Here is a 15,928-nt window from a genome sequence, read left to right as displayed (position 1 = left end):
AAATAATGTTAAAACCAAAACGGGAGTACTTTGAAAACTACTTAAAAAGTAAAATATGGTGTTAAAAATTATATAACATTTATGTCTTAAGGCCCCAAGCCTTTTGTATGCTATTCTCATTAAATGCTGTTATCAGGAATGCCATATCAGGAAACGTTTTACGGAGTTAAATTTTTTTATCTCAATTTTAGTAATAATTCCTTGTTATTTTTCTCTGTATTACAAAAGCGTTGTTTGAGTTTCTTCCGCCATTTCTACGACTATTAATTTGTGTCGAAGTTGTAATAATAGTAGTTGTTAAAATTCTACAAAATATTAACAGCAATCAGCTGTGCCGTAGTTCGACCCTCTGGCGGTTTTGAATAGTATGAAAAATGTGGATATATACAAAAAGACACCGCCCTTCCCAAGGTCTGTTTTTGTGGCTTGGTTTCCGTTGAAGTTCACGGAGCGAAAGGGTCAGTGAACGTTCTTATGGCCCTTGCTTATATTCACTTGCAGCCTTGTCAGCTTGGCAGTCTTCCAATTTAGGGCATATGTAACGGTCGGAACCGAAGCTCGTTAGACACATTCAGTGTTCAGCTATCTCGCCCAAACGTCAATGACAAAAAAATTTGCCACCTACCGTCAGACGGACCACCTTTTAGCATCTTTGTGGTTAAGACAATTACTTTATTCATGTTTGACTTTATTTCCAACCTAGACTCAACTAATGTGATGATACATTATTATTTTTACGCCTGGCCTATAGTGACAGCATCGATGTTTACTATAAAAATGACGCATACCCTCCTACCGCTTGTCATTTGAGACACTTAACATTAACGTGATAACGAGAGATAAACGTTACGACACCGGCTCAAAATTCTTGTTGAATTCCATCAGTTTTATGCATCGCTAGCTCCTATTACAATAAGAAAGTGTTTAACGAGTAAATAATTAGAAAGTGTAGTGTGTGAAGTGATAAAAATGTCGGAAATAGTTCACGTTCAAGCAGGCCAGTGCGGAAATCAAATAGGATCAAAGGTTGTTTTTGTATTTTACTAAACGAATCTAAATACCTTCTTCGCCAGTGACATTGAAAAATATGCACAACATTTGTTTAAATATTCTTCTATTGTTTTAAGTCGACTAACCTCAATAGATGCGTGACGAGGTATCTGGAGTTATAAATAGATTTTTACACTTAACGTAGACGTTCATTTACAAAACGTAATATAGTTCAGAAATACGGTTAAGGTTGAGACTAACCGCTAGAGGTTAGTTTTAAATTAATTGTAGTTTATAGATGATAGAATGAATAAAATATGCTCTCAAAAATTTAATAATTATGCAGAGTTTTTAAGCATATTACCAAAAGTAAAAGTGTCTCTTTTTACAAATGTGGAAACCCTTTTTAACGATTTTTTTTTTCAATGGATATCCACATAAATATAGAGAATACAGAAGGAAGTATATTTTTTAATAAGTCGCAAGTATATCGGAGTAGTTATAATTATAATATTAAAAATTAAAACGCATCGCATTTCCTAGAGCCGCAAAATTTTTATTTTTTGAATTTCTAATGTAGCGTTGTGGCCCAAAAACTCCATCTTTTTTTATTTGGAACAACCATACTCCATTAACACATTCCGAATTTATTACACAACTATAAATGGTAGGAAACGTAGATAACATTAACAGAATAAAATTACGAATCAAGGTCAATAGATCTAATTTGTACTGAGCTACTTTTAAAAAAAAAATTATGCCTTCCTATAAAGTCATATAATATGACATATATAAAGGCAAAGGACATCGCTGGATACGGACACGGAGGCCTATACTATTGGCGTCTATCAGCTGACATGAAGATGACGACAAATCGTTGTTTGTTATTAATATTAAGAATCTAAATATATATATATATATATATAAACACGTTTTTTTAATTTCTTTTAGTCGAGTGTTATAGGCTGATAACTTTTTAATGTATAATCGAGTTTAATGGTATGATATAAATTTGAATTTGGAATTCTAAACATTAATACCAGACTTAAAGCTCGTCAATTTAATAGATGATGATGATTATGATGATGCTGAATGGCCTACTGGTAGAATGCTGAAAAGGTTTCATAAGATAGCCCTAGCTGTGGTCTTTTTTCAGACGCCCTTACCTTTACACTCCATGATGTATCCGCCTGTTAGGGACAGTGTCTCGAAGCAGTTCCTGGAGAAGATACTCTCGTGATAAATAACTGTAAAGTGGTCTTTAGACTAAATGCTGCACTGTAACAAAACCGATGTGGCTATTAATTCTAAGTGCAAAAAGCTCTGTTTATAATTTTGCTACGAGGGTCAAACTGAAAGTTCTAAGAAAATCAAAAACTAAGCATTCTAGCAAGTTATTAGTTTTATTATAACTTTTCAAAATAGCGTCCATTTACATCAATACATCGCTGCATTCGATGGAACCATTGAGAAAAGCACCTTGCCCACTCGGCCTTAGGGGTCTCTTCGACGGCGTTTTGAAACGCAGCCACTGCTTCTTCGGCGTCCATAAAATGTTTTCCTCGAAGTTTTTCTTTTATTTTCGGGAATAAATAAAAATCGCAGGGTGCGTGGTCGGGGCTATACGGCGGGTGACCCAGTAATTCCACGTCTGAGGTCGCCAAATAGTCGATCGTTTGCCTGGCGGTGTGCGACGAGGCATTGTCGTGATGAAGGAGGATCCTGCTGCGAGGTCGTTTCTCTCGAACTTTTTCCAAGACAAGTGGCAAACAGTTGTTAGTGTACCACTCTGCATTAACCGTTTTCTGATCCTCTAAGACAACTGTCGCGTAATGACCTGTCTTTCCGAAGAACGAGGCCACCATCTTTTTTCCAACACTTCGACCTCTCTTCACTTTAGTTGGCAACTCTTCGGAAGGAAACACCCACTGAGCAGACTGTCTTTTGGTTTCCGGATCATAACAGTAAATCCAGCTTTCGTCACCCGTTAGTATGTCGAACACAGCATTTGAGTCACCTCCGTTAAATTTTTGGATCATTTCTCGGCACCAACACGGCGGAGTTTTTGAGCCTCGGTCAAATTATGCGGTATCCAGCGGGCACAAAGCTTCCTGACCGCTAAATGTTCATGGAGGATTTTGTGCACTTGACTCATACCTTTGCCTAGACTTGTCCGAATCTGCTGATAGGTCACTCTTTTGTCAGTCTCTATCATACGCCGCACAACACTGATATTGTCTTCAGTCGTCGCTGTAGAAGGCCGTCCCTCACGCAAATCATCGGTGAGATTAGTTCGACCACGTTTGAATTCATTAAACCAGTTGTAAACTGTGGCACGAGATGGGGCTTCATCGCGAAAAGCCAATCGAAGTCTATCATAACTTTCTTATTGACTTATATGACATCGAAAGTCATAAAAAATCATTGCACGAAAATTTTCTCGGCTTAAATTCATTCTGACGTGCACAGACAATTTTCAGTTTGCCGCCAAATCGTAAAACAAATGACAAATGAATGAAATGTATACTCAATATTATTGGTAAAGAGTTCTATTTTCAAAATTTAAACTTATTTTTTTAATATAATGCTTTTAAGTTGCCAGTTCTAAAAACTTTCAGTTTGGCCCTCGTATAAGGTGTTTGTTATCTTTTTCTTAATTCTTAAAACATCAAATTAACATTAAAAATATGTTTACTAAATATAGTGCACATAATTCCATATAATCATATATAGAAAATATTAAATATGCCATATATGAACCTACTCAATAACCATGTTGTTAGATGTACAGAAAAACTTAAGTTATTTCATGATACATCTCTTATTAAAAGAGAATGAATTGAAACGACCTTCCACTGTTGCCCAAATGTCGTTTACAGTTTCCGCGGGTTCGGGGCGGCTGACCTTAAAGAACGCCTAGCTTAAAACCTCTTTCAAGGTAGCGAAGCTGGATGGCTCCCGGGGTGTTTCGACTCGGGCTGCACTTTACTAATATTTCATCGAAATGAGAGACCGACCAGCTCTTAGATCGCTTCGGTAGATGCTCCATGGACTAACTAGGCTTTAGGGTCTCCACGAGGCGATCTCGGCGTTGACAGCCACTCGTCGATAATACCCGCTTACCATTCATTCGGTTGTTCGCTTGCATCGTGTTAAAAAACTTTTTTTTCATTAAAAAAACATTTACGGTTCATATGGTTTTACTATATTGAAGTTATAACATAAGTCTGTTAATTTATTACAGTTCTGGGAGATAATATCAGATGAGCATGGCGTCGACCCCACTGGCGTGTGCACCGGGGCTAATCCTCTCCAGCAGGAACGTCTCAACGTTTACTACAATGAGGCGTCAAGCGGTAAAAATTACAACATAAGATACACAGACAATAATTAAGTCGCAGAACGTCAGTTACTTGTACAGGTCTAAAGCCGATTAAGGATTAATTATGACTGTTACATAATTTATAATTTCAAGCAATTATATTAAAAGATTTTTTTTTCGATCTTAGCTTGTTGGTTCAACTTACAGTAGACTTACATTTAGTGTGAATTATGTAATAAAGCTAATGATCTCAAACAGTGAAACAATACACCTAAGGAGACGGACATGTGTTAAGGCCGAAAGTACGAAAGATATAAAAATAATTACAAAATATTAGATTATTTATTATTTATTCAAATAGGCTTTTACATGCACTTTTAAATTCGCAATTATTTTAGCATTCTAAGTAAATCTGAATTTTTTAATAAAATTTAACAATGTTGATGTTTACATTATAATATGCACCATAAATGAGGCGTCAACAAACCAAGTTTCACAATTATCGATCAAATAAAAACTCGTGAATGATGTTATAATATTTAAAATTAAGAAAGAGAAGGTCTGTCATATATACTCAGAGCCGTAAAAGATTTGTAAACTTTTTCAATCTTTATGAAGAGAATCGTGCAGCGACCTCTTCATAAAAACAGCGGAATTACACATATATTTTAATATAATAAGTACGGCTTCGGTTATTTAACAATAAATTCTTATCCTTGGCTTATAGGTAGATATGTACCACGAGCGGTTCTCGTTGATTTGGAACCGGGAACTATGGACGCAGTCCGTTCAGGACCATACGGCCAGCTCTTTAGACCAGACAACTTCGTGTTCGGTCAGAGTGGCGCGGGTGAGTTCATATTTTTTTATCTTCCTAGAGCCCCACTAATCCCTGTAGATTTACCATTAACGGAATCTTTAAGAACATACACAAATATGTGTGTCAGTTTAAATATGTTGGATACGATAGTTATTATAAGAGTACTAATATTTAAAAAAAAACGCTATTACGTTTTTAACGTTCACTTGACAACGCTGAATGTTATTGACTATTACGGCGACAATCCTTTTTGCCGTAAAATTATTTTTGATAGTTTGAATTCAAATTTGAACGCCGTTGTAAAATAATCAATGCCACTTAAAATATAAATACGGAAGCGAAAGTATAATTTAAAAAGAAAAGGTATTGTGGGTGTAGAGTCCAGTAACATGGAACGTCGTGGGTACGTTTTGTATTACGAATGCTACATGTTATATGACTATAGTTTCTTGCCTTTTATCTAATAATAAATACATAACATACCAGACACGTAGTGCGCAAAACTCGTGGCCGCTGGAGGCTTTAGGAACTGCAATGGAGACAATGGTCAATGGTCCAAGCGTCATCCACCCACGAGGTGAAAAGAGGACCTTGTTAAAGTTGGTTGACGTATGCCGACCTCTCCCTGCCGATTCCATTGTAAATATCTAGGGGAGGTTCATATCCAGCTGTGAACGTCCTATGGCTGAAATTCATCATTCATGATGATTTTAAAAAGAAGACATCGGGTATCAGTTATGGAATCGTTGTTAAAATTCTTGTTCAGCGAATGTTTTACATTTCATTCACGACACGATATTGAAAAATAAAATAAAAACTGAACATTTTTATAAAGATTTTATCAAAGAATCTTATTTAAAATTAAATTACCATTTACATTTATTTTTTAAAAAAACTGGTTAATAGCGTTTCATAAACTACTTACTAACTTCAAGTAGTATGATAAATCAAGTAGTAAAGTAAATTTTATTATTAATTTTTACTGACTTCAATAGAAGATTATGTGTTTGTTTTATTATATATTTGTTCTTGTGGATTATGTGTTAGCTAAACTGTTTATTTTCAGGCAACAACTGGGCTAAAGGCCATTATACTGAGGGCGCAGAGCTGGTTGACGCCGTATTAGATGTCGTGAGAAAGGAAGCCGAAGGCTGCGATTGTTTACAAGGTAACACTACAAAAAATCCTTTTTATTTTCATTGTACAGATATAATTAACAAAAAGTCATTATAGCTAATTATTTGTAAGGCACAGTCCTGCACTTCCAGCATCCAGCGACTTCGCGCAACCTATGCTAATATTATAATAAAAATAAATCGTTTATATTTCTTCGTAATGCCATCGTTTGATTTATAATACATGAGCTACTATCTCAGACATATGTTGAGTTTTGTTATACCATATCCTGTTTAAAAACACTTGCTTTCATCTGCTTCATACATCGCATTACTTCAGGAATTGAATAGATATGTTACCAAGGAACATGGTAATCATTATGGATAAGATTAGATATATAAATGTTTTTAATGAAAAGTTACTCACTATATTTACGCGGTAAACGTGTGGGGTTACCATAAATGCCTTAGTTAAAACAGTATCTCTTTTTTCTGACAAGAAAATGTTAGAAATCGTCAATTATTTCTTTCGATAATTTATGACAATTTTTCATTGCAGGTTTTCAGTTAGCTCACTCTTTGGGAGGTGGTACTGGTTCTGGACTGGGAACACTGTTGATCAGTAAAATCAGAGAGGAGTTTCCTGATAGGATAATGAACACTTTCAGTGTCGTACCTTCGCCAAAAGTAAGCGCACAACAGTCAATTCTATTACGGATGATCATAATTACTATTACATAAACGACAATATGGCTTTTTAAAGATTGCTCCACAGCCACGGATAGGAACAGTAGCAAAATATTTTAAAATTAAAATTGTTAAAAGCAAAAATTAATTTTGACACGAGGAAGTCTTTAAAATACAAATACAAAAATACGTAAAATGTTTTTTTTTCTAAAACTCTAAAATGTTTTTCTTTCTCGTAAAATCTTGTGAAAAAAATAATATGTAAAACCAGAAATAATGAAGTCTAAAATATTATATAAACTTTTATCAAATTATAAAATAGTAACACTTATCTCTTGTTTATGATATTTCCTTTTTTTTTAAATGGTCCCCGCTGTTGGGGACCTCTCGTTCCCCTATCTCGTGTGGGACAGGGACTTTTTAATTCTAGTAATTTATTTTATTTTGCAACATTATTTATTGTTCTAAACATATATGATGAATCTATGACAATTATTATTATTAATTTGTAATTAGAATAGGATAGTGCATGATTAACTACCTAAGTATAAATAAACCTTGTAAAGATATGATGTTAAAGATAATTTTTAAATTTATAAGGTCAGCGAAGTCGTCCTGGAGCCATACAACGCAACACTTTCCGTACACCAGCTCGTGGAGAACACGGATATGTCGTTTTGCATAGACAACGAGGCCCTCTACAACATTTGCTTCCGGACCCTCCGTCTCGCAAGTCCCACCTATGGAGACCTCAATCACTTGATTTCGGTGAGCCACTAAAATACTTATTTAATAAACGTTTACATATCCATTTGGTTAAAAAGTATGCTCTCAATGTTATATATAATCTTTGCAGAGAAGTTAAAATTATGTGTATAGGTGCTTTTAAACAATTATTGATGATACAATGTATAAATGAACAATTAAGTAATTTATTCAAAAGCATTGTAGTTAGATGCAATAATGCAAAGAGCTTATGTTCGAAGCATTATTGCTAAGTTATTTTTACTAATAAGGTGAATTTTGGTCGAATGAGTTAGTAGAATTTTCAATTATTACACAAATTTTTTGAATTCACAACCCGTAGCAATTTTGTGCATCAGCAATTTCTCAATCATAAGAATTAAATATCTCTTTTGTTACATTGTGTCAATTTGGCGGGAAAATATCTGAGCCAAAAATGTCAACATGACACTAACATTACCAGTCTAAATTTTTTATTTAATAATATACATGTTTTTCCTTTCGCTATTATTAATATTTATGTACTAATAATGATAATAACGATTCGGTTAATATTATTATATTTTGGTTTTTTTAGTTAACAATGTCGGGAGTCACCACATGTCTGCGATTCCCCGGACAATTAAACGCTGGCCTAAGAAAACTTGCAGTGAATATGGTGCCATTCCCAAGGTTGCATTTCTTCATGCCTGGTCTGTAATTTTGAACTATTCATATTTTTTTTGAAAAATGTAAATGTTAATCGCACAGTTAAAGTTAAACTAACAGCATAACATTAAACTGATTATATAGTCGTCGTTAATTTGTATATGTGCTCAACATAAAAATTAACCTTTTCAATTAAAAAACTATACAAATTTAAAATGTAGAGTACAAGTTTTTATTTTTTTGTTGTAGGTTTTGCTCCATTAACTGCCAGGAACTCATTAAGCTATCGTCCCCAAACGGTTCCCGAATTGATGAGTCAGGTGTGTATTTTTATACTACTATATTTTTTGCGACTACTATATATTTTAGAATATATATTGGTGTTGGCAATAGTACCAACTAAAAATGTTTTAGTTAAGATTTTATCTATGGTTTGGCGAATCGATAAAATATGTTTTTATCTGTGCTCTCTCTGTTCCCTACCGCCACCGAGCAAACGTGTTTTCCCTTCCTTGTAAAATTAATTAATTCTCTGGACCAAGGCCTTCTAATTAAATACAGTCCACTAAAGTCAATCCCAATCTTATACAATTGGTTTAATATACTTATCTGAATTCTTCACAAAATATTTACCACATTATTGTAAAAATTATAAACGGATGAAATATACCAATGTTACTAGAGTATAGAAGATTTTTTTTGTAAAAGGATACGGGAGATGCGTATATTGGCAATACTCATACGAAAAAAAAACTTCAACCTTTTTTAAAACTATAATGTAGAAATTGTTTTATCAGAACCTACAAAAATATATTTTTGTAATAACCAAACTAAGTTCACCTCCGATAAAGCTTCAATCAGTTTTCCTGTCTCACTCCCACATACTTATCATGGGATTGCGTCGATACAAAAGTTTTTTCCACAATATGCTTACACAACATATTTAAGTGAACATGCAATTAAAAAACCTGTCCCTGAATATTAAATATAAAATTATACAAGTCTACCGGAGTTCTTAATTAAGAAATCAATGCTGGCGTCTGCAGATGTTCAACCCTAGCAACATGATGACAGCTTGCGATCCTCGACATGGCCGCTACCTGACCGCGGCTACCATGTTCCGTGGTCGCATGTCCATGCGGGAGGTGGACGAACAGATTCTTGCAGTACAGAACAAGAACTCTAGGTAAGCGATGTGTTTGACGAAAGGTGTACTCCTATAGTAAAGAGGTTCTCTATCCTAATTGAAATAAAAGACTAATAAGGGAACCGCATGACTGTTCCATACGGAACGCAATTGCGGAATACTTGTGTTTGTTACTGTACTGTACTGTTTCGAGATGTTTGTGTTGCTAGCACTAAGGCTTTTACAGCTTCATCTGAAATGAGTTCACGGAAAGTGATGGTCCGTGAAGGTTCATGAACCATCACTTTCCGTCCAGAAGGATGTATTTATCAAAGTAACATAGCTATTTATATTTCTGAGGGAATAATATTATGAGAAGCGCAACGCCTAAATTATGGTACTGTTGCACCTTAGCATTTGCTCGAAGCCCGTCGTGTCGAGACTATCATTTTGACGCCGGTTGAGAATCGCGTGTTAGCAATCGGCTGGTTAAATATGAAGGTTCCAGAGGCAGCTACAATATTATATATTTTTTAAAATCCAACTTTTTGTTTAGCTTTAAAAAAAATTATTAAAAAATTAAAACTGTATGTATGTGTTACAGAAGTCAAGTTTCTGTGGAACTTTTATTGTTTCAGTTACTTCGTGGAGTGGATTCCGCATAACCTCAAAGTGTCAGTGTGTGATGTGCCGCCCCGTGGTCTTAAGATGTCCGCCACCTTTATTGGCAACACCACGGCAATCCAGGAAGTTTTCAAACGAATTTCCGAACAGTTTTCAGCGATGTTCAGAAGAAAGGTAATATCGATTTGTTATCCCATAATAACGACAGTTGTATTTCTAGTTTAATTTCCTAAAATTAAAACAGATGATTTTTAAATTTGTTTTACTAGTATATGCAGCGTATAATAACCAAACGGATAAATACATAATAAATAAAAATATGAAAAGTAAAATTGTATAATCGTAATTATTACAAAAAGCACATACAATGTTACTTAAAGTGGCGAAAAAGGAACTAGGGCATTTTTTAAAAACTTTTTGCCAAAATTTTGAGTATTATAATATCTTCATAAATATTAACAATATTACTAAGAAATGTCAATTTGTCTCAAATCTTGCCAGTTATCTGTATATCCAGCGATTTCTTTGTTACTGTGTTATAGTATACGAATTGGCAACGAACTTTACTTCTGTGATAATTAATCATGCAAATGTTTCAGGCGTTCCTTCACTGGTACACGGGTGAGGGTATGGACGAGATGGAGTTTACCGAAGCTGACAGCAACATGAGTGACCTCATATCCGAATATCAGCAGTATCAGGTAAGGTTACTAATGATAATTACTTTTTTTTACAAATTATTTGTTCTGTAAAACCATACCACTTACAACAATAAATACACAAAACTTGTGAAAATAAATTTGGCACTTGCTAAAGACATTTATTTATTCAACATTACTTTAACTACAGATAATAAAACTTTTTAATAATTCTGCAGGAAGTAGGCGCCGAAGACGATGAAGTCGAATTCGACGAAAGGGAAGAAGAACAAGAGAATCCGGAAGTTACGTTACAAATGTTGTAGACACAAAGTATTTCATCTTTCCTTTAAATTTCCTAGCTCTAAAGAGAGTATTATGTTACTATCGACGAAAATTTGTTAAATAGATTTATCACAAAATACGTGTTGCTGTAAATTATGTGATTCCGATTGTATACTTGAAATTAAGTGAATATAAAAAGATCTGTGTGATGGATAAAATGTTTTATTACTTATTACTATTCCGTTAATAAAATTATTAGACGGAGTTCACATTTACAACAACTAAAAACAAGTTTATATGATTGACCAATTCTGTATTTGTCGGAAATTGTCATTATATAGCATTCGTTGTAATTCCTTACTTGCAGTGAAATAAATGTTTAATATTGGAAATAACTCGTTGTAGTTTAAAGTAATTTAATGAATTTGGAAGTTATTTTTTGATAATATGTACTTATTTTCACTGCCGTTTCTCTCAATTTCATTGTAAATTATATTCCGATTAGATAAATCTTGTATTTACTATTATTGGTGACTTGAAAACTTGTCTCGATATTTATATTGTTGTTATGCAATTTTGTACATGATTTTGTTTAAAATACAATTTGATTGGTGTATGTTTTTTTTTTCAATTTTATCTTTAAGAACCCACAAATACATTATACTTGGAAACCACTGACTTAGTATGTACTAATTTCGTAACTATATTAATCTAATTTAGCATGCTTAAAGTTACAAAAGAAATGTAAATCAATTAAAAATGGACATGGCGTATATATGAACCTTATCATCTAAAATTTTGAATCGAACGGATATTTTATTATTATTATAAACATATTCAGTAATTTATTTTATTGTGATAAGAACATCTTTCCAAATTTTTGACTAGTATTTTAATTGCATATTTTTCACACTAAACATTATTTTTGTTTTTTAGTTTCATTTAAAAATACTCGACAATTGATGTTAAAAAACTTTTTCATTTTATTATTTGAAGTTTGAAGCAAAACTTTTAGTTCACGTATAAAAATATAGTGGGAGTATGGTAACTATGGCTAAAAGCTTGGTAGCTGTTACAGCTATAATTTACATGCGGCGACATTTTGGAGGACATCTTTCTTTTCGCTTCTGTCATTTACGTGATCCGTGTGGTTACTTAGGTTAGGATTTCTAGTAATTCAAATTTATTACATGTAACAATATAACTGTTGCAAATTAGTGTATTGTTTTTAATTTTTTCAGATACAAAATGCAAAACGACGCCGGAGAATTCGTTGACTTGTACTGCCCGAGGAAATGGTAAGTTATTATATCTTCATGTCGCGTGTTTCCTATCACGTTGTTTTTGGTATTCATAATTTATTTTTTGGAATATAGACAGTAATTGAAGAATCTAAACTATTTGCATTTTTGTTTGTGTGTCAATGTTTTATATGAAAACTTTCTTCAAAAAATCTACTAGAAAAACTCTAAGATTGAATAATTGTATGCACGTTTGCTCTGATATTATTTGTTAAGCAATTATTGCGGTCACTTTAATGAGATATATAATGATAACTAAACAAAATTGAAAATTTTGTTTATTTATTGTAAGCTACTTTCACAAGCAGGTGTAATGTGTAATTTGTCATCTCTCTTGCCCAAACATAAATTGGTTTTCCAAAGCTTTCTAAGCCGTTACTACAATTTAAGAAAGAGTAAGAGTCAGTTTGAGCACTATTTAACACTCAATAACTTAGATTATTTACAAACTAAATCTGCCTAAGAGAGTGGAACCTTTGCTTTAGGCTGAATCAATTGCTATGGTCTGACTAAATTTTTTAAAATTGGATTATACAGTCACTGAATATTATGAAACCAATACAGATTTTGAGGCAACCAATTTGTTTTTTTTTTATATATATACATATAATTTGTAAACAAAATCATTTTTTTTCATCGCAATATGACAATATTACCACAAAAATGGCTTTCAAAAATCATAATTATTTATCATATTATACTTTAAATAAATATTTAAGGTATTGTTCTTATGATAATATCAGAGTCATTTAACTTCAATATTTGACTTTCAATTTCTTTTATTTATCAAAAAACCGATGAAGTATTTATCTCTTATCAAAATATTTACATTAAAATCTGTTGTAGTTTTTAATTATATATTTGAATTGCATTTTAACATAAATTTTCCTGAGACACTTATGCACTAAGCAAATAGGATCTACTTATAATAATATTTTTTCAGCTCGGCCAGTAACCGTCTTATTCATGCCAAGGACCATGCCTCCGTTCAACTGGTCATTGCTGACGTAGACCCAGCCACCGGTCGCGCAGCAGACTCTTCCAAGATGTATGTCATCTGTGGTGCCATCAGAAGGATGGGAGAGTCTGATGACTGTATAGTCCGACTAACTAAAAAGGATGGCATTTTGATCAAGTAAGTTATTGTTATGTAGTTTGTTTGATTTGAACCTAAAAACATATCAAATTCCATAATTTGACATCAATGAGATTAAGTTGCTGTTGTTTCTTTCACTTTAATTTATTCCAGTCACAGCCTAATGTTGATTATTTCAATTTTGTTTAATTATAATGGTAAAATGATTGATGTATATTAGTTTCATCATTTTTGATTTAATATTTAATTCTATTAAACCCTTAATGCTGAATTTCAGATATTGTTTTATTATAAATTATATTTGAATTGTTTATAAAGACTTGAAATTTTATTTACATTTTACTTTATCAGATTTATTAATATTTTTATGAACATTTTGTATAACCATATTCTGAACAGTGTTAGTGCTCATTGTCTTAGGGTATATTTTCTTTTTGATTCCTTTTTTTTTGTAACTCGCACCAGTGGAGCTATATAAATGAAACATTAAAAGGGTTTAAAAAAATAAAAATTAATGAATGGATTTTGGTTTTACCTAAATTTATTAATGTAATTAAAAGACTTTAAACATGTGTATTTATTGTTGCAGGAACTACTGATGTAGTCATGTAAGAAGCACTAATTTGTAAGTCAAAATAAAAGAATATTAAAAAGCAAAATTTGTTTTATTCAGTTTTATAACAATTTACAGGCAGTCACAAGAAACCAAGGTAAAACACTTAATAAAATAAATGGAATAGTATAACCAAAATCGAATTAAGTAGACAAAGTATATAGTTACCCATTAAGCCTATGGAGTTATAAAGAAAAGCACTAAATATTATGTCCGCTGAATTAAATGGCACATGTAAGTCCTGAAAAAAAAATTTGTTTATTTTGAAAATTATATAAATTAACTTAGATGTTAAGAGCTAGCAACAAATTGGCATCATCCTAAGTTGGATGACATATATACTTGCTTTCAGTTCATAATAGGCATGACTAAAATTTAAATGTAAAATGAACAATCCTATTGCAAGATATTTAGATTAATTTTTGAAACCACAAACCTTAAAGATTTATAACAGCCCAACCAAACTTATATTGCTAATGCTTGCCAAGAAGAAGTTGGACCACAGTTATCTGTTAGTTGCAAATATTTAGTCTTGCCATAAAAAATACATTAAAACTTAGAATGTAATTAATCTTTTATAATGATTTATTGTTCTTACTTACGTAATAAATATCACAAACTTTGGTGATATTAAAATGCGAGTGATTTGATAAAGAGAATATTCACTGTAATACCATTACAGTAGATTAAGTAGATATGAAGTTTTCGAAACTTCATTCACTTAGTTTTAGGTGAATGTTTATGATGTAGGCAATTAATAGGTACAAGAAATCTCTCCCCTTGGTGACTTTAAAATATCTGACTTTCCATATAGAAAAGTTGCAACCTACCTGTAACTCCTCTGGTGTTCCGGATGTTGTGATCACTTTCAATTAGGAGAACAACTTGCTCGGTTGCCTATAAAAAGAAATAAAAACTAATTAAATAGATTAAGACTATTTTTTTTTCTTTTTTTTTTTTAAAAAATGCGCTTTATGAATTAAATAAAGGCGGTCCCGAAATTATCAATTTGTACAGTGTGCAAACCGTCAATAATTTGTTGCAATATAACTTTTTATAAATGTGTCTTATACTTTCCTTGATAGAGGATAACGTACTATATGTGATCAGTGTGCTCTTTTATTTTAAAATCCATAAAACAACAATGATAGCGATCGCGAAGAATGTTAAGCCTTTGCAATATTTAGTAGACTCTTTCTCTCACTCAAAATTAAAAAAGGCGGGAAAAAGATTCTGGGGTCCTTTTTTATATCACCATACATGTCAGGTTTCAAACACATACTATTATGTACACCAGGATTTGAGAAATTAAAAGAAGCTTAAAGTAATGCGAAAACTAACCAGCCACGTCCGCAACCAGGTCTGCCACCTGGCGGTGGTCTGCAAATTGTTTTCTTTTTGCAGCCTACCACGGTCGCTATGAGGCACAACACACACCACCACAGCGACCACACCATAGGTCTCTAAAAAAAGATAGTAAATTAATTTTTCTAAATAATATCCTAACAGATTTAGTGCATTACTGGACGAGGAAACCTGTATATGAAGAGATTAATGAGACCTATTCATAATAATAGATCCATAGATAATCTTATTGAACGAAATTGCAAATCTACTATTTACAATTTTTTGCATGAAAATAATCATATTTTACACATATGGATTCATGTTATACCTGAAAATACATGTGCTGTATGACTTATTTAAAAAACCAAAGCCTGTACAAAGCAAGTTTGATCGAAATCTTTATGGCAACAAATTTTTAATGACTTTTTTAACATTCACTGGATAAAGAATAGACTTTCCCCGTTTTTACTTTAATTCTTTCACAAAATTTCTTAAATGGACCAATGTCATTATCAACATACCACGTAACGCCGTTAGATGAATGAACAGCGTTAGTTTTGTTATAAATAATT

General features: G+C 32.6%; 2 protein-coding genes across 4 annotated transcripts; both read left to right on the top strand.

Moving 5' to 3' along the window:
• Positions 1–558: 558 nt before the first annotated feature.
• On the top strand, positions 559–11,397 carry LOC137922790 (tubulin beta-1 chain-like). Its single transcript, XM_068765857.1, has 12 exons — positions 559–1,026; positions 4,235–4,346; positions 5,040–5,162; positions 6,199–6,300; positions 6,807–6,934; positions 7,535–7,702; positions 8,256–8,370; positions 8,576–8,646; positions 9,373–9,512; positions 10,091–10,250; positions 10,676–10,777; positions 10,954–11,397. The coding sequence occupies exons 1-12, from the start codon at positions 970–972 to the stop codon at positions 11,038–11,040; spliced, it is 1,365 nt and encodes a 454-aa protein (XP_068621958.1). The 5' UTR covers positions 559–969; the 3' UTR covers positions 11,041–11,397.
• Positions 11,398–12,102: 705 nt separating this feature from the next.
• On the top strand, positions 12,103–14,055 carry RpS21 (ribosomal protein S21). Of its 3 annotated transcripts, none has more exons than XM_068765841.1 (4): positions 12,103–12,158; positions 12,241–12,297; positions 13,244–13,435; positions 13,986–14,055. In XM_068765841.1, exons 2-4 carry the CDS (start codon positions 12,248–12,250, stop codon positions 13,993–13,995), a joined length of 252 nt encoding a protein of 83 aa, XP_068621942.1. In that variant the 5' UTR covers positions 12,103–12,158; positions 12,241–12,247; the 3' UTR covers positions 13,996–14,055. The 3 variants fall into 3 exon arrangements, with proteins under 3 accessions (XP_068621942.1, XP_068621944.1, XP_068621943.1); XM_068765843.1 differs by having other exon boundaries at positions 12,123–12,158; positions 12,218–12,297; XM_068765842.1 differs by having other exon boundaries at positions 12,136–12,171.
• The last annotated feature ends 1,873 nt before the right edge of the window (positions 14,056–15,928 follow it).

This window comes from Battus philenor, unplaced genomic scaffold (assembly GCF_028537555.1).
Source record: "Battus philenor isolate CCGP_79_NKW_IND1 unplaced genomic scaffold, ilBatPhil1.0.hap1 SCAF_20, whole genome shotgun sequence".
In the NCBI taxonomy this organism is placed as follows: Eukaryota; Metazoa; Arthropoda; class Insecta; order Lepidoptera; family Papilionidae; genus Battus; species Battus philenor.
Note: the sequence above shows the minus strand (reverse complement) of the source record. Positions and strands in the feature narration are given on the sequence as shown.